General features: G+C 37.0%; 2 protein-coding genes across 2 annotated transcripts; both read left to right on the forward strand.

Annotated features, from left to right (window-relative positions):
- The first annotated feature begins 3,245 nt into the window (after positions 1–3,245).
- Positions 3,246–5,512, forward strand: LOC308685137 (cytidine deaminase). The gene is made up of 5 exons (XM_081356698.1): positions 3,246–3,438; positions 3,675–3,785; positions 3,916–4,027; positions 4,113–4,170; positions 4,266–5,512. Exons 1-5 carry the CDS (start codon positions 3,432–3,434, stop codon positions 4,377–4,379), a joined length of 402 nt encoding a protein of 133 aa, XP_081212824.1. The 5' UTR covers positions 3,246–3,431; the 3' UTR covers positions 4,380–5,512.
- A 3,601-nt stretch (positions 5,513–9,113) lies between these two features.
- LOC308685079 (amino acid transporter heavy chain SLC3A2-like) lies at positions 9,114–16,336 on the forward strand. The gene is made up of 9 exons (XM_081356587.1): positions 9,114–9,465; positions 10,511–10,763; positions 10,844–11,031; positions 11,813–11,986; positions 13,228–13,316; positions 14,360–14,490; positions 14,688–14,979; positions 15,066–15,128; positions 15,238–16,336. The coding sequence occupies exons 2-9, from the start codon at positions 10,573–10,575 to the stop codon at positions 15,583–15,585; spliced, it is 1,476 nt and encodes a 491-aa protein (XP_081212713.1). The 5' UTR covers positions 9,114–9,465; positions 10,511–10,572; the 3' UTR covers positions 15,586–16,336.
- Positions 16,337–18,648: the final 2,312 nt, after the last annotated feature.

The following is an 18,648-nucleotide window of genomic DNA, read 5'->3' on the forward strand; positions in this document are numbered from 1 at the left end:
ATAGCTCAACTAAAAATGTTTTCTCTGTGTATTGCAGGGAGTGTCTGGATATACTCTGTTCATCGTCCCAGTTATGACCCAACAAATGAACAGAACTACTGCAACAAAACTCTGTACCTCTTTGCATTCTGGCTGAACACAGTCTGCTATGGCTGTCTGGCTGTCCTGTTGCTTTGTATTGGATTTTCAGTGTTTTATATCTGTGTACAAAATACTTCCCGGAGACCACAGTCATTGGCTTCAAACTCACAGCTACAAGCATAAGACTTCTTTGGATGGTTTTATGATAACATTTTATAAGGTTCATCAGTTAACATGAACTAATGAGCAATACATTTGTTACAGTATTTATTAATCTTTGTTAATGTTAGTTAATAAAACTCCAGCTGTTCATTGTTTGTTCATGTTAGTTCACAGTGCATTAACTCTTGTTAACAAATACATGCTTAAATGCTTAAGATTAATAAATGCTTTAGAAGTATTGTTCATTATTAGTTCATGTTAACTAAGGTAGTTAACTAATGTTAAATAATGAACCTTATTGTAAAGTGTTACTGTTTTTAGATTTGGCAGATGCTTTATTCAAATCAACTTACAGAGCACTATTTGTACATTTTATCAATGTTCCCAAAAACTCAAACCCATGATCTTGGTATTATATGTTAGATATCCAAAAAAGCACTTTTTTAGACATTATCTGTATACTGTATTTCCATCTATAGTTTAAAATGAAGGCTTAGATTTGAAGGTACTGTACAGAATTACTAAATAAAAATATATATGTTAATTGCAGTGTATAATACTCAAAACATTCAGATTTTGTCAACACACACACAAAAAGTGGTGGTTTCAGTTTGGGTTGGCTAAAACAGTTTCTCAACATTTCACCAAAGGAAGTGTCTCAAAAATACATTGCAAGTCTGGAGACCACAGAACTGTGAAAACACACTGACTCAGAGCAGATCTGTTCAGTCCTATACACGTCTTCACGATGAAGCTGATTCTGGGGGTCCGCCTCGTGTATTTGACAGCCTGAGGCAAATTAATAAGAGACAGTTCACATTTTTATGGACTTTAAGAAATCGTTAACGATGGAGACTACTGAGAGAGCTGCCAGAAAATCTTTCATTGGTAAGAATGTCAAGAAAGCTATGTGTTTTTTCCAATAACTAATAAGCTACAATAATAAAAAAAAAGTATTCTTTTTTCTTTTTTTTCTTTTTTTTCAGTGATCATTAACATGATTGCGTGGATGATTTTAATAACAGCTACTGGATTAGGTAAAGAGCAGTTTTCATTTACAACATAAAAGATATTGTTAAGATGATTAGTTTAACCTCAATGATCCATTGTAAAATCACAATCTGGAATACTGTAAATGCTTGATTTTAATTAAGAATTGTATGTGAGGAAAAGTTTTATTGCACCAATGCAAAAAATGCTTTTCTTACTTAGTATTTTTGTCCTGTTTCCAGTCCAAATATCAAAAAAATTCTTACATCAAGATGCATTTACTAAAGTAGTAAAATGCCATAAGATATTATGTCTTGTTTTCTGGGGAAATAAATCAAAATTAAGTGAGTTTTTGCTTAAAACAAGCAAAATTATCTGTCCACGGGGTAAGAAAAATGATCTGTTTCTGTTTTGAATTAAGATTATAATTTTGCTTGTTTTAAGCAAAACCCCCCGGAAAACAAGACATAATATCTTATCTAATTTTACTTATCTAGTAAATGCATCTTGATTTAAGAATTTTTAGATATTTGGGCTGGAAACAAGACAAAAATACTAAGTAAGAAAAGCAGTTTTTGCAGTGTGTACTTAATTTTTACACTGTCATCTGGCTGTTTGGATAAATGTTTCTAGGAACAATCCATTTTCATGAGTGCCCTGTTCAACCAAAGCTCCCCGTCTATATGACTGTGCTCGGGGCGACTGGTCTGCTGTCCCTGTTGCTCATGTACCTGAGGAACACTTTAGATGACTGTCCGCTGGCTCGCTTCTGCACTGCCTTCATCTTGATGCTCTGTGTATTCATTGTGTGCTGGTTTATTGCAGGTGAGGGAAAGAGATAGTTATTGACAGTCCAGTAAATATTATATATATAAAAATAGTGAAACTAAAGTAAATGATGGTTGCATGTTTGCTCTTTCAGGTACCTACTGGATTTACTCCATATATCCTCCTAATAGTGACTCCTCCACTGGAAACCACTGTCATAGAACCCTGTATCTGTTTGCATTTTGGTTCAACAATATATGCTTTCTCTGTGTGTCCATACTGTTCGTCTTTTGTTTGTACACCATTTTGTACAACTGTACTGTTGTTGTCTGCACTGATAGAACTGCATGTTAAAATTTAGATGCATGCAGGCCTGTGATTCTCTGAAAATGTGCTGTATTATTAATATATATATTAATCATTTGTTACAAGAGATTTTCTTATAGTGTTTGTTCCATCAATAAAGATCTGGATGTTTTTATTTAATAATTAAACATTGCTTGAGAGTTGAAAATTAAAGGGATATTCACCCAAAAAATTAAATTCAGTCATCATTTACTACCCTCATGCTGATCCAAACCTGCAAGACTTCAGTTTACCACGACTGATGTGTGAGTTGATGAATGTGTATATGTGAATACAAGCCTTTAATTCAATCTGTTCATCATATACAGTACAACAATGGTTTTGGAAGGACATGAGGGTGAGTAATTAATGACAGAATTTTTGGGTGAACTATCCCTTTAAGCAATCAAAACACAGACTTGTATATCATATATAAAAATATAAAGGCCTGACTGTCCTGCTAAATAATACCCATGTCTTGCTTCTAAGCACCTTCTCTTATTAACTTAAAATGCAACTATCAAAAAACATCAATAAAAAACAATAAAAGTCATAAATTATATATATTTAAATATATATATATATATATATATATATATATATATATATATATATATATATATATATATATATATATATATATATATATATATATATATATATATATATTACACTTTATTTCGATGGTCCACTTTAGACATTCTACTAACTATATGTAACTTTGCAACTACATGACAACTAATACTCTCAGAGTATTAGTCTACTGCAGACTGCCTCAAAATAAATAGAGTTATAATGTCTAAAGTGTACCATCGAAACAAAGTGTAACCTGATTGAATAATTCATGGGAGGGATTAGCAAGGAGGGTTTTGATAGGTTGTTTGGGTTGTTTGCCCCGCCCACAGCACATGCTTCATCAACAACATCAGTTATCCTGTCACACCACCCCACCCGTCCCAGAAATATCATTATTCCTGGGAAGTCAACAACAATTGTTCGCCAAACTGCTTTATATTTTAAAAAACACGCTGTCAAAGGCATTATAGCCTACTATCTAGTCCAGCGTAACGAGACGGTTAGTTGTTATGGCTGGTAGGTAAACATTTAATCCAATAGTACATGTAAAATAGCCACATTTAACGCGGCTTTGCATTTAATGCACGTTACCGAGTTGATATGTTTGGCATGTGTAAGTAACCTGAGTAACCTGTTTTGCAATGCATCCCTCATACTTAATGCATAACCTTATAGTTTGTGGTAAGGTGCATAATATTTATGTAAATAAAACCGCGGTGTTTTGATGCGTTTTTGTTTTGTTATGGGTAAAGTCGCGGAACTAGTGGCTAAATGCTTGCAAGCACAGGAAATGGCTTACTGTCCGTACAGTGGGTTTCCAGTCGGCGCTGCCATTTTGACGACAGGGGGCGCCATTATCACAGGTAACCAGATGCACTTGTTCGTGTTTGTTTTGAAGCAACACGATTCAACCACATTTCACTGCCATATATTCAGCTCTTTATCATCCTATTATGCTGTCAGAGCGATCTTGAACTCCATCATTTGTTTTAGGCTGCAATGTTGAGAATGTCTCCTATGGCCTGACCGTGTGTGCGGAGAGAACTGCGATACAGAGAGCGGTCGCTGAAGGATACCGAAGATTTACAGCCATAGCTGTCACATGGTAAATCATAGACTCCAAATACTGAAATGTTGCCATTTGAATCACTGAGAATGTTTTATTTTCTTTCTTTCCATCTGACCAACAGTGATATCAAAGATAGTTTTGTAGGACCATGTGGTGCATGTCGACAGGTATTAATGGAGGTATGGCTGTGCTCATATTTTATCAGTCATTACTTTTGAACATCATGGCCTTTCTCTCATTTTTTTATCCTTCTCTCAACCCTGTGTTGTGTTAGTTTGGCACTGAATGGGACGTTTACCTCACTAAGCCAGACGGGACCTATAAGAAGACCAGTCTAAGAGAGCTCTTGCCTTTGGCATTCACCCCCGCTCACCTGCAAAAGATCTGAGCGCACTGTCCTAAAATTGATTTATGTGGACTTTTTAGATTTGTAAAATATTTCCATTTTGATCTGAATTTAGGAACCGTGAATAATTAAAATGCGATTGTGAATGTACTGTCTGTTCTTGAACAGTTTGTTCACTAACTCTGGTCTGTGTTACTGTTTAGGTTATTCCAGTCACAACATCATCCCAGACATTCCCCCTGGAATTACACAAGCCATTCAAATGTAGTACATACTGAACATAATAATGGTCAATGATATTTAAATAGGTTTCATTAAACACCAACTTTTTTGAAAATGTTGTTTTTTGAAACAACATTATTTCTGTCATGACAACTCTCTTGAGTGTTTGTCATGGTAATGTACATGCAGGGGTGGGGAGTAACGGAATACATAATGGCGTTATGTAATCAGGATACAAAACTCCAATAACTGTAATCCGTTACAGTTACGTCAAAAAACGTTGTAATCAGATTATAGTTACATTTTGAAAAAAGGGGGAATACTTTCAGGATTACAATGGTTTAATTTGAAACTAAATAAATAAGTATTTTGGCATAATAACACTATATTAAGCGCTGCTTGATTCCTGGTTCTGTTGCCAGTAATGACTCACGTGTGCCACGCACTGCATGTGCATCTCCTCAGACGCAGATTGAATCACTGCTACTAGCCTAGTAGAAACGATGCTGCCTGCGGGTAAAATCGCTTTTAATTCATGGAAATTCCGCTGCTATTTTGTAGAAATTAGGAGAGTAGCTTTTTTAGTACCCAAAATGTCCTTTCTTAATATTTTCTCACGTAACGTGATGTTCGCTGTCTAGGACCTAGGTAACGTAGGGGAACTCCCACTGCCAACGCCCCAAGTTCAGTCAGGCAAATTAAGAAAGATCACGGCTTTAGTCAACATGTAGGCCTATTTTAAAATAAACTATTTTACACAACTAAATGTTGTGTTTTTATTTTTTAGTTAAAAATTAGTTAAAAATAAAACAAAATAATCTGTAATACAATACATTAGCCACTAGATGTCTTTATAGCCCTTAATATAAATATATATATTCAGGCCTGTGTGTATATTTTGCAAATATTGTACACTGGACCAAGTTCTTAATAAATAAAAGTTTTTTGTCGTTGTTGTTTTTTTTAATAATATTTCTTCTTGCTTGACTTTATTTATATACGTGACCTTTAAGTAATCAAAAAGTAATCAGTTACATTACTTTCATATTATAGTACTTGGATTACGTTACTGAATACTTTTTTCAGGAAGTAATTTGTAACTGTAACGGAATACATTTTTACTGCAAAAGCTGACCAAGTGTTTGAAGGTTGAGCTGCGAGCTCATTGGCTACTGACATAGCAGGAACCAATTAGCTGTGGCCTATATAGAGTACAATGATGTGATTGCAAGCAGATTGAGTTAAGGACCTATCAGCCTGCGCCATCTAGAGTTTCAAGACAGAACTTTGTATTGTAGACATACTTGTATTTTTTAGAAGATTGTCTAAACCTTTTGTCCCTCGATTATTTAGAGAATGCATGTTTTGCATACAGACAGAATTAACGGTTTAACATCATTTTATACTTTTTTGACACAAAAAGTATAAAATTAGGCAATTATAAGGACCTACAGAGAATTAAAATGGTCGCCTTAGATGGATGTCTGTTGGTTGACTTAAAGGGATAGTTCACTTGAAATTAAAGGAGAACTCCGGTCAATTTTAACATTGAGCTCATTTTTTGTACATTTGGAGTGCTGTCAATACAGAGAACAGCTACAAAAATCAGTTATTCTATTTTTAAAATTTGCACCCTGTTGACTTCAATAGGGCAAGTACTAAACCTGCTTTTAGCCTCTTAACATCCTTGATGTGTCATTACAAGTGCACAGAAAATGTGAGTGATTCCTTCTGAGTGAACACGAGTGGATCTGACTGCAGTAGATGTAAAAGATATGTATAAAAATGATGTTATTTAAGCCAGCGCAAAATACCTGTTTACATCCTGTTTTTCGGTTGAAGTCCATAGTAATCGATTGCCGAGTTCACGCGCATAGGTTTAGTTACCTATGATCACGCGCGTGAACTCGGCAATCGATTACTTTAGACTTCAACCGAAAAACAGGATGTAAACAGGTATTTTGCGCTGGCTTAAATAACATCATTTTTATACATATCTTTTACATCTACTGCAGTCAGATCCACTCGTGTTCACTCAGAAGGAATCACTCACATTAGCTGTGCACTTGTAATGACACATCAAGGATGTTAAGAGGCTAAAAGCAGGTTTAGTACTTGCCCTATTGAAGTCAACAGGGTGCAAATTTTAAAAATAGAATAAATCGGTGTAGGCAACACCGATTTTTGTAGTTGTTCTCTGTATTGACAGCACTCCAAATGTACAATAAAATGAGCTCAATGTTAAAATTGACCGGAGTTCTCCTTTAAATTTTGGTATGTTTTAGCTTACCTCAAGGTGATTTTTGGACTTCTCTGTGCAGCTCTTTCAGTTAGTGACCATAGACCTGCATTATACGACTGACAGACAAGAACGGTTTGACCTAAAAATATCAAAATTGAAACTACTGCGGAAACAAAGACACCTACATCTTGGATGCCCTTGAGGTAAGCTAAAACATACCAAAAATTAATTTCAAAGTGAACTATCCCTTTAAGTCACATGCTATGCTCAAAAGTTTTGGGTCCGTAAGATTTTGTTTTTTTTTAAGAAATGATTTATTTTATTCAGCAAGGACACATTAAATTGAAAAGTGACAGTAAAATAATTTATAATGTTACAAAGGATTTCTGTTTCAAATAAATAGACTTTTTGGACTTTCTATTCATCCTGAAAAAAATAGTGTATCGTGGTTTCCATAAAAATATTAATCAACTCAACTGATTTCAACTGTAAAAATAATTAAATTTTCTGGAGATGCACCGATCGACTGGACATAAATCGGAACCGAACGGTTTTTACTTCAAACATGATTGGCAACCTTTTTTTGGGGGGGACCGAAAAGTTTTGATGGCATTTTCTTTTTTTCTCTACTTCCCAATACCTGTTTATAAGCTCAGTGCTGCTTTGTGTACAGCAGTAACCAAGGACATGCTATTTCGCTGTTGTTCAATAAGCGCCACCTACTGTCAGAGAGTGAATTTGCAATTTCATTCACTCCGTCTGCTGTTTTTGTTTTGTGAGGGCAGGGCCATCACTTGCGGGGCAAAAGGTGGGGACTATTAGGGGCCCCTGTCACTGCTCATTTGCATAAAGTAACATTTTTGTCACCTGACTCGCGTTGCTTGACATTCTGTCGACTTCTAACGGAAGTCGCCAGCCCTCCATTGAAAATGAATGGGATCATGTCGCTTTGTCGCTTCGTGTCACAATTTCAACCGAGATGACTGGAGTAATGATCCTGAAAATTCAACTTTGCATCACAGGAATAAATTAAATTTTAATATATATTAAAATATAAAAATGTTCTTTTAAATTGTAAAAATATTTCACAATATTACTGTTTCTACTGTATTTTTGATCACATAAATGCCGTTTTGGTGAGCATAAGAGACTTCTTTCAAAAACATTAAAAATATAACTGACCTCAAACTTCTGAACAGTGTAATTCTGAACTTTGCAAGCATAAAACAAGCAATAATCTTTAGGAATTTATGGACAATCTCAGGCTGATTAGATTAGAACACTACAGGACTCTTTAAAGCAGAGTTCGAAACAGACAGTCTCACTCTCCCAGTACAGAGAGAATAATATTGGTAATCCCTTTGACCCTCCCCGCTGCCCTGGGACTGTTTGAAATTCTCCTCACTGTGAGGCAGAAGGGGCCAACATACTGTTCTGTCACATGGGAAAAACACTCACGCATTGTTCTCTTGGTAGGCTGAGAGGGAAAGTGAACATTGGCAGGAGAGAGAATTGTTTAGAGTATGTATTTGCTGAACAACCTCATAAATGTTAAAAATAAAAATCAAGGACTAATGCGGGAAGCACAGACGAGTTGGAAGTACGATGTTCATTGTGATGAGATTGCTGTTTAAAGGAATCATGACAACTACAGTCATGAGATAAAGAAACTGACTGCACAATGGCGGTCGAGCCGACAACAAGTTTGGAAAGTATGCCATGTGGCATTATAAATCACCCACTTTTGTTGTTCCCTCCTTCCATTGTCAAGCAAGCAGGGATATAGGCATGTATTTTTTCAACTGGAAAAGAAAAGAAAAAACAAACATAAAATTAAACCTCTGCGTTTTAGCCTATATTCACATGCAACAACACATCATGCACGCATTGGTGACTGGCTTGTGGCTTTTTAACATTTATGGAACCAAAGTTTTGTAACCTTAAATAGCAATAAAATATTCAATTTTACCCATGCAATCATGATGAGCACTCTTGTTTCTAATGTTTTTTAGGGAAACTTACTTTGATAGATCTGTCTCTTTTAACAGACATTATCTTGATCAAATTATTCAGCCTTTGTGTGCAGGATCTTTGTTACAGAAAGCTCAACCCAGTGTTTTATGACATGATTGTGCAATAAATACAGTTAAGCATTGCACTTTATGGCTATAGTCTTAAGAAGACTGCCTGAATGTTATGAGTAAGCACTTTTTTTATTAGCCTACTATGATTTTCTCCTCAACTAGCCTATTTTCTTTTTCATCAGAGAGAGTTACTGGTTCTCATGGGGATGTTTGTTCAGGATGAATTCCAGTTCACTCACGTGAACTCAGGCTCAAAGATGCGCTGGATCAGGAGGGAATATTTAAGGTGGAAGCTCTTCAGGATCTATGATTGTATTACAGTCGTGATTGTAGTGTAACTTCTCGAGCGGTATGCAAATTCAGTAGGGTACATTAAAAACGCGTGTAGTTTTGATGTCGTCGCATTAGACTATTATAGTCTTATCTGTTTCCAAGTTACTTTGGAGTTCCTCCTTAGATAGCGAATGGGCGGGTGCAAGTGGAGTCGACACTATATAAACTGGATTGACCATCAGATGTGGTCTCTGTAGAGTTTAACGGCGCGAGTCCTGCTTGAAACGGAAGCTTCTTCTTTTTGCAGGTATGTCTCGTTCATTTATTCATTCATTAGGATTATTCTTTGTTTTCATTATTTAACATAGCCTACTTTTATAAAAACATAATTATGCAAAAACATAAAGTAGCCTAATATGGTATTCTGCAAACAAATTTGAAACGCGTGTAGGCTAAATCTTTATTTTTTATTTATTTTATTAAGACATTAATTTGTTTGTTTGTTTGTTTTGAGTTAGTGTTTTATTGGTTCTATTGTTGGTTCTATTAGCTAATCCTCATTTATGATTGTATCATTGCCGATACATAGTCGATGCATCGACTATGTATCGGCAATGATAATCAGCCACATGTGCAATCGACTATCGTCACTTATAAATTACACAGAAAATTGCATTTAGAAATTAGAATACAATAATATTAAACAATAATAATAAAAACATGACAGGTTAGTATTAACATATGACCTCCCCTTCAGCCAATAAAATTAAAATGTATTAGCCATAAGCTTGACACTTTCGGTAACTCAAGGAAGTGAAAGAGACATTAGCACATGTCAGGTCACATGCTGCCAAGGCTCCATAGTGAATTCATTTTAGACTAGGAAATACATCAATTCAGTTTTAAAAAAAGTATCATTGTGCATCCGAATGTGTTTTTTTAAGTTGTTGGTCATTTTTAATGCACATTTTGTAAAATCAACAACTCAAAAGACCAAAAAAATCTGTGTGTTATGCATAAATGACAAAGTCCTTAGGGAATGCATATTTTCTGTGTAGCTGGCACCATTGTTCATAACTGGCAGGCAGTACAATAGCCTTTTTGCCTGTGTTTTAGGTTGATGTTAGTAAGTTTTATAGAAGACAGGGAGAAAAAGCTGTACTTTTCCAGAAAGTATTGATGATAGTGAACAATAATTTACCCTAATACATCCATATTAGACCATAGAAAAGACCGTAAATAAATGATGAAACCCTAAAAAAAGGTCAAAGGGTCAGATTTTGAAAACTAATTTTGAAAGTTGATTTTAGTCTTAAATATATGTAAAATATAATGTCATTTATTTTTTCTAGCTGTGATTTCATAAGTAGTTTCACCGAGGGTTAAACAGACCGCTCTGAAATCACCGTCAAACATGAATAAAGACGACGACATGAAGGACGTAGAACTGAACGAGATGGATCAGGAAAAACTGCCGATGACCGGAGAAACTCCGACAGGCACGGAAAAAAATGGCTCCGTAAAGGTCAAAGTGCCTGAGGACACAGAGGTCAAATTTACGGGCCTCTCCAAGGAGGAGTTAATGAAAGTCGCCGGTACAACTGGGTACGATCTATCTATCTATCTATCTATCTATCTATCTGGTGCAAGTATCTATCTATCTATAATTTGCATGTTTTCTACAGGTGGGTTCGGACTCGTATGGCTTTGCTGGTTCTGTTCTGGCTCGGCTGGGTCGGCATGTTAGCTGGAGCAATAGTGATCATAGTACAGGCTCCACGCTGTAAACCCATTCCTGAGATGAACTGGTGGAACGAAGGTCCTCTGTACAAGATATCTGACGTGAGCGCTTTCTCTGACAATAAACTGAAAGGTGAGAATGTCTCCAGTCATTTGCAAATTGTTTACTATTTGTGTTAATCATTGAAAAATGGCAACACATCTTGCCTTCATCTCTCAACTTCATACGCTCTTGATAAATAATACTTTAATAATGATCTATAATACTTTTTAATAAACAAATCAGACAACAGGCATCAAGTACATGAAAGTCCCAGTATTTTGGCTCTTTGCTAAGATAAAACACTTCACAAACAAGGTTTAGATAAAGCCAGGATTAGGCCTTAGTTTAATTAGGGCATTTAAGTAGCTTTTATATTAGAAATAAACATTACTGATGTGCATCTTGAGACATATTTTAAGATATGTCAGTGCGAGTGCAATAAAACAGCTCAAACGTGCATGTTAGTTTAGGACTAGCTTAAGCCGTGTCTGTGAAACTGGGGGTAGAAAAGATTTCAGATTTGCTGATGTCGACTGTCTTGTGACTCCCTCATGTGAGGAAGCATGTGCTGATCTGTGCAAGATTCTGCCCTCTCTAAACTCAACTTTGGTTGAGTTTGTAATTGTGATATTGCGCAAGTATTCACACTCTCACACACAGACTGTAGACTAAATTAAGATAATCAAGTACAGTGACCTTAAACCCTGATATCTTCAGCTGTGCACAGTACTGTGGTTAATCAATCAAAGCAGATTAATAATTAAAAGACCGTTCTGGAGCTTATCTGATGATGATGATGATGATGATGATGATGATCTCTCATTCACTTCCTCTTCTTCTTTTTAACTCTTCTAACTGTCATTCTCTGCAGGAGTGGAGGAGAAGCTGGACTATCTGAGCCAGATGAAGGTGAAGGGGCTTGTTCTGGGTCCGATACACACTGTGCAACCAGACTTTCCACACACACTGGAACTAACTGCCATTGACCCTGACTTTGGCTCTGAAGAGGAACTGACTTCTCTGTTGGAACGAGCACATAGAAAAGGTGACCTCACTTGTTTACTATGATGGTTTTCGAAATAAAATATCAGCCTCGTCACATATTAACTCATCTAAAGACAGATTAAACGATATTCAACTCAATAATCACATCTAAAGACAGAGACTCAACTCAGTAATTACATCTAAAGACAGAGACTCAACAATATTCAACTCAATAATCACATCTAAAGACAGACTCAACAATATTCAACTCAATAATCACATCTAAAGACAGAGACTCAACAATATTCAACTCAATAATCACATCTAAAGACAGAGACTCAACTCAATAATCACATCTAAAGACAGACTCAACAATATTCAACTCAATAATCACATCTAAAGACAGAGACTCAACAATATTCAACTCAATAATCACATCTAAAGACAGAGACTCAACTCAGTAATTACATCTAAAGACAGAGACTCAACAATATTCAACTCAATAATCACATCTAAAGACAGACTCAACGATATTCAACTCAATAATCACATCTAAAGACAGACTCAACGATATTCAACTCAATAATCACATCTAAAGACAGAGACTCAACGATATTCAACTCAATAATTGAGTACGAACAGAAAGGATTGAGCAACAACTGGCTCTCAGTGTGTTGAACTGTTAAAAAATATCTTTACATTGTCATCATGACAAGCACAAGCTGCAATCAAATTAATAAAAGCATTTATTAAATCACAGAACAATGATGGTAAAGCTTTTGCAGAATTGAAACATTATGCTTTTGTGCTTTTTTTACTCGCATGGCATTTGCCAGTGCAATCAGAAGCGTTTTAGATGAAGAGAACTGCGACCATGAGCCAGTTATTCTCTATGAGTGCATGTAGAAAAGCTTGATAAATGGCAGACATTGATTTCCCATGATATTACTCTGACCCTGACTATGTGGCATAAACGTTTTTTCATACAATTAGCGTAATTTTTTTAAATAGTTCCTTATATTGGAAATATACAGAACTTTGTCACCTCACAAACAATCTGTATGTTCCCCTGGCAGTTCACATATAGATATTGTACCATTTTAGTGTCAACAGTAAATCAAACACCGTTGTGTGGATTTAGCAGGAACATCACTGTGGTTTCCAGAAAATAAAGGCATCATACAATGCAAACATTAGGCTTTTGGTTTTGTCAGGAAGGATAAACTCAGGAAAGGTCATTTAACAGCCTTCTGGTTTGTTAACTCTCCCCCTCCTCTCCTTGTTTTCCTCTCTCCCTCTCAGGAATCTCCATAGTGCTGGATCTAACACCCAATTATGGGGGAGTTTCAGTCTGGTTCAACAGTGTTGCTACTGTTGCTGAGCGACTCAAGGTAAGTGCTGATAAGAAGAGATGTATAAAGAGACTGAACAGGGAAAAAAGCAGACAACACAACCGTTCAAAAGTCTGGGGTCACTTTTTATCAGTGTCAATAAAGACACATATTCAAGTTAATGCTGTTCTTTTGAAAGTTCTCTATTCCTCAAAGAATCCTGGATAAAAGTGCATTTCGGTTTCGCATTCGACCAGATTGCTTTCGACCAGATTGCTTTCTTAGTGTAAACGCCCATGTGATCGAATGTGTTCAAACAGCCACAAAAGACCGTTTACTGACATAAAATGCAACATTATGAGGAGCGCTGGCCAGACGGGGTTTAACTTTGTCGGCTGGAGACCCAAGTTTGGTTTGAAGAAGAAAAACGCACCAAACACAATGTTCTCTCACCATTCCTGATTTCTAACACACACTCACAGCGTTCGGCTGATCTTACGGCTGTCACAGCAGAAACTAAAGCGGATGCTCTCCGTATGTTTTTCTGTTGTTTGTATCCGTGTGCGTTCATATGTAAATTGCGTGAGCTTATTTTGTCCATTAGATCGAAAGATCTGAAAAAGCCCACACATTTCCCCGCTCATAGACCCTCCCCTCGAAGAAATCAGGACAGAAGTGGTTGAAAGTGGACAAAAGAGTCGGATTAAAACACCAGGTGTGAACGGGAATGAGTCTCCCGATCGTCTACTTGTGATCCGATCGACCAAAACACATCTTAATACCAGGTAAACAAGGCCTTAGAATTGTTTCTGAAGGATCATGTGACACTAAATGGGCTGCTGAAATCTCAGCTTTGCAATTACATGAAAAAAATCTTTAAAAACAGAGCAGTTTTTTAAAATTGTAATACTATTTCACAATATTACAGTTTTTTAGGTATTTTTTTAATCAAATAAATGCAGCCTTGGTGTGCAGAAGAAATTCCTTACCCCAAACTTTTGAACGACAGTGTAAATGGAAACTAAAAAAAGTGTAATTCAATACTCCATTAATCAATGCCATATAAACAGATTTATTTGATCCATTCTATGGCTTCATTGTAGGAGGCATGCGTATACTGGCTCAGTAAGGGGGTGGATGGCATCATCTTGTCTCATCTGAACGACATCGCAAACACAGAAGCCTGGCCGTCTATTCAAGCCATATTCAACCAAACTGAAGAGACCAAAAAAAGGTATGAGCTTGTGACTAGTGAAGAACTACTCTGTTGGGAAAATATAACTAGTTAAACAGAGACACCTGGTGGACAGAGTGGGGTACTGCTCACAGCTAGTGAATCCAGAATTTCCAGAGTAAAGAAATGTCAAAATGCTATTTTCTTTGGCAGTTTCCCCTTACCCAAACCTCTCCATCTCTCCTGATCTCTCTCAGAGCTCTAATGGGATCAGTCACCGGTCTCCCTGTGGATGAAGTCTCTCTCCTGCTGAACCGCTCAGGTGTTGACCTGCTCCTGACTGAACTGGCTGATCCGACCGAGTCCGGCGTGACACAGGCACAGGTGATACAGAAGCTGTACTCGGGTCACCTGCAGACGAGCCTGGGCTGGAGGCTGAGAGGACGGTCTCTGGGATCTCCAGCAGTGAGGCTCTTTCACACACTGCTGTTCACACTGCCCGGCACTCCTGTGTTCAGCGCCGGAGACGAGGTCGGGCTCAAGGCAGGGGTGAGTGGAGCATGCAATGAAAATCAAACAAGATGTCCATAAACCTTTACTTTATTCATGAAGTTGACCTAATTAAACCCATACAGGAGAAAATTCAAGCAATGTGGGACTTGGAAAGTAAAGCAGAAGATGCCAATGTAACGGCAAAGGTACATTTACATTATCGCATTTTCACATTTCTCTTCATATCGCTGTAGTAAAAATGCATATTTTAAAAACACATGCACTCTGTTTCCTCCTTTCGTTCCTCTGACTCAGACTGTACAGGAAGAGCGTACCACAGTACGTGACTTCTTCAAAGCGCTCAGTGATCTGAAAGGAAAAGAGCGATCGCTTCTGCACGGAGAATATGTCAGTCTGTACAGTTCAGCCACTTCATTAGCATTTCTCCGCCTTTGGGATCAGAGCGAACGCTTCCTGGTCGCCTTAAACTGGGGAAACGTCTCAGACACCATGACTCTGACCAACAGTGACCTGCCGGCCGAGGCTCGGGTCCGAGCCACCACAGATACTGTGAATCTACCCGTGGATCGCAAGGTGTCGGTAGAGAAGCTAGAGCTTGGGCCCAAACAGGCTGTTCTGTTGTCTTATCCTTATCCTGGTTAGACACACACACACACACAGACAGACAGACCTTAATGTCTCAGATCAGAGTCAACACTGTGCACATGTTTGGAAAGACTTTGTCTTATGAGTGGAATAGTTTATATAGAAGTTATAGGAATGATTTTAGGGGCACTAACTTTGAAACAATGAAAGGCCAGTTGTCACAGTTGTTGTAGAATAGAGGATGATCTCCATACAGAGACATGTAGATCTAAAACACCTGCTATAATAAAACACTATAAATGGCTACTGTTTTTGTGTGAAACTGTCCACTTTACTGCACTGGTGTGGTTAATGCTTACAGTATGACAAAAGAAAGTTGTTCCGTCTTGAATTTATTGACTTATTTGTTGTTGCAGACCACAGGATAGGAGAAACATCTTGAAGTGTTCCCCGGATATTTAAATGATATTAATTAAAACAAGACTTTGAACTTTGTATATTTTATCTGCAAAAGTAAAGTTAACAGAAAAATCTTTCATGCATACAAATTATTTAAACACAAAAGTACACTACAATTCATTTGATTGGAGTCATAAATAAATTGGAGATAAAAAATAAATAAAGTTTTTACTTTTATTCAGCAAGGATGCATTAAATTGATCAAAGTTACAGTAGAGACTTAAAGGGGTCATATAATGGTACATGCACTTTTACAAGTTGATTGCACTGAAATGTCTGTTGGCAGTGCCTGTACACAACCATCCTATCATGATTAAAATCCATCCAGTGGTTTTGTTTTAATCTCCTTATATGTTTGACCATCTCTGAAATCAAGCCGTTCGATATTGTGACGTCATAAGATCGTACGCCCCTCCCGCGATTGTGATTGACAGCTGTGTTGCAACACAAGACCCGCCCTGAGTGAGCTGTGACAGCCGTCATAGTAGTCCGCCATTGTTGATATGCTGGAGTAGAATGGCGTCTACGCGATTGTGGTGTTCTCTTCTTAGATGTAATAAGGAACACAGCAGTCATTTGGATGTTCCTAAATCTGAGCCGTTATAGATGCAGTGGCTGAGTTTTGTTTTTGAAGCGATATGCCCAAAGGATTGACGCGGGGATTCCCTCACGGGGATTCCCCACGATCGTCCATGCTTTCATGTTTACGCGAATCATTTCACACCAGACAGCTTTACAAACGAGAAAAAACGGATCGGTACCAACGTGTTACTGCTGAACCTCCAGAAGATGTGAGTGTAATGTTTTATTAACCTTTATATTAGTATTTATATTAATGTTTGCGAAATTTGCAAACCTTGCTGCAGGCTTCACGATGAATGCATCTAAGGTTTACACTCAGGGTACATTACAGCATGTTTTCTATGTACGACGTTCTCAATATAATTCATAATCCCACGTTTATAATGAACAACGCGTGGTTATTGTGTTACAAACGGTGTACGCACAGAACAGAGGGGCGGGGTCAGCAAAGCTCATCATCATTTAAAGACACATGCACTGAAACGGCGTGCTGAAAACAGAGCTGTTTTTGACCAGGTAAAATTTGTGTTTTCTTACAATACTAATGAGAATTTTTAATTAAAGTATATTACAAACTTTTAATTTAGACCCTAAAGAATCATATTAGCTTGTACAAAAATGGCATTATATGACCCCTTTAAATTGTTACAAATATTTATATTTCTGTCCTGACAACTCTCTGAGTGTTTGTCATGGTAATGGATATGACAATGTTATATGTTTGGTCTTGGACAATGAGCCATAGAATCTATCTATCTATATATCCATCTGTCTGTCTCTATCTATCTATATCCATCTGTCTGTCTATCTCTCTATCTATCTATCTATCTATCTGTCTGTCTCTATCTATATCTATCTGTCTGTCTGTCTCTCTATCTATCTATCTATATCCATCTGTCTGTCTATCTATCTGTCTCTCTATCTATCTCTCTATCTATCTATCTATCTGTCTGTCTCTATCTATATCTATCTGTCTGTCTGTCTCTCTATCTATCTCTCTATCTATCTATCTATATCCATCTGTCTCTCTATCTATCTCTCTATCTATCTATATCCATCTGTCTGTCTATCTATCTATCTCTCTATCTATCTCTCTATCTATCTATCTGTCTGTCTATCTATCTATCTATCTATCTGTCTATCTATCTATCTATCTATCTATCTATCTATCTATATCCATCTGTCTGTCTCTATCTATCTATATCCATCTGTCTGTCTATCTCTCTATCTATCTGTCTGTCTCTATCTATATCTATCTGTCTGTCTGTCTCTCTATCTATCTCTCTATCTATCTGTCTATATCCATCTGTCTGTCTATCTATCTATCTCTCTATCTATCTCTCTATCTATCTATCTGTCTGTCTATCTGTCTATCTATCTATCTATCTATCTATCTATCTATCTATCTATCTATCTATCTATCTATATCCATCTGTCTGTCTATCTATTTGTCGTTCTATCTAACTTTTAAGAAGCCTATCAGTTTTCAACATGATAATAATAAGAAATGTTGACTGGAGTAATGATGCTGAAAGTTTACCTTTACATCACAGGAATAAATTACATTTTAAAATATATTTTAAATTTTAATAATATTTTGCAAGATTACTATTTTTATTGTATTTTCGATTTAATAAATGCAGCCTTGGTGAGCAGAACAGACTTCTTTCAGAAATCTTATTGACCCTACCCAGATAGTATACATATCTGTGCCAACTATGGCACATATGGCTCAGTTCTGGCAGCGGCAAAGGTCATATGGGCAGTGTCTGGCCGACATACATCAAGCTGGTGTTAGTGTGAGTTGTGGTTTGCTGTGTGTGGCCCATGTGACCTTTGCCGCTGCCAGAACTGAGCCATTGTTGGCCCAGATGAGGCCTGGATGTGTGTGCTATTGCCAGCCACACTCAGGTTGAGTCATCGCTATCATTCCATACGGTATGTGGGCCAGAAGAATGTGGGAGATGTGGGCCACAACTGGGCCAGATGTCATTTGCTATCTGGGTAAACTTTTGAATGGTGTACATTAAAAATCCTAAATGACGAAACGTTTCATTTCCAATTAGTCACCCAGGCCAT

Source organism: Scardinius erythrophthalmus (genome assembly GCF_964197995.2).
Source record: "Scardinius erythrophthalmus genome assembly, chromosome: 2".
NCBI classification, from domain to species: domain Eukaryota; kingdom Metazoa; phylum Chordata; class Actinopteri; order Cypriniformes; family Leuciscidae; genus Scardinius; species Scardinius erythrophthalmus.

Excerpts from the sequence above, each read along its gene's own strand:
- LOC308685137 (XM_081356698.1), top strand. Across the intron at positions 3,786-3,915 it reads AGGGGGCGCCATTATCACAG|GCTGCAATGTTGAGAATGTC; the intron begins GTAACCAGATGC and ends CATTTGTTTTAG. Across the intron at positions 4,171-4,265 it reads GTCGACAGGTATTAATGGAG|TTTGGCACTGAATGGGACGT; the intron begins GTATGGCTGTGC and ends GTGTTGTGTTAG.
- LOC308685079 (XM_081356587.1), top strand. The coding sequence starts at position 10,573 with ATGAATAAAGACGACGACATGAAGGACGTAGAACTGAACGAGATGGAT. Across the intron at positions 10,764-10,843 it reads AAAGTCGCCGGTACAACTGG|GTGGGTTCGGACTCGTATGG; the intron begins GTACGATCTATC and ends TGTTTTCTACAG. Across the intron at positions 11,987-13,227 it reads GGAACGAGCACATAGAAAAG|GAATCTCCATAGTGCTGGAT; the intron begins GTGACCTCACTT and ends TCTCCCTCTCAG.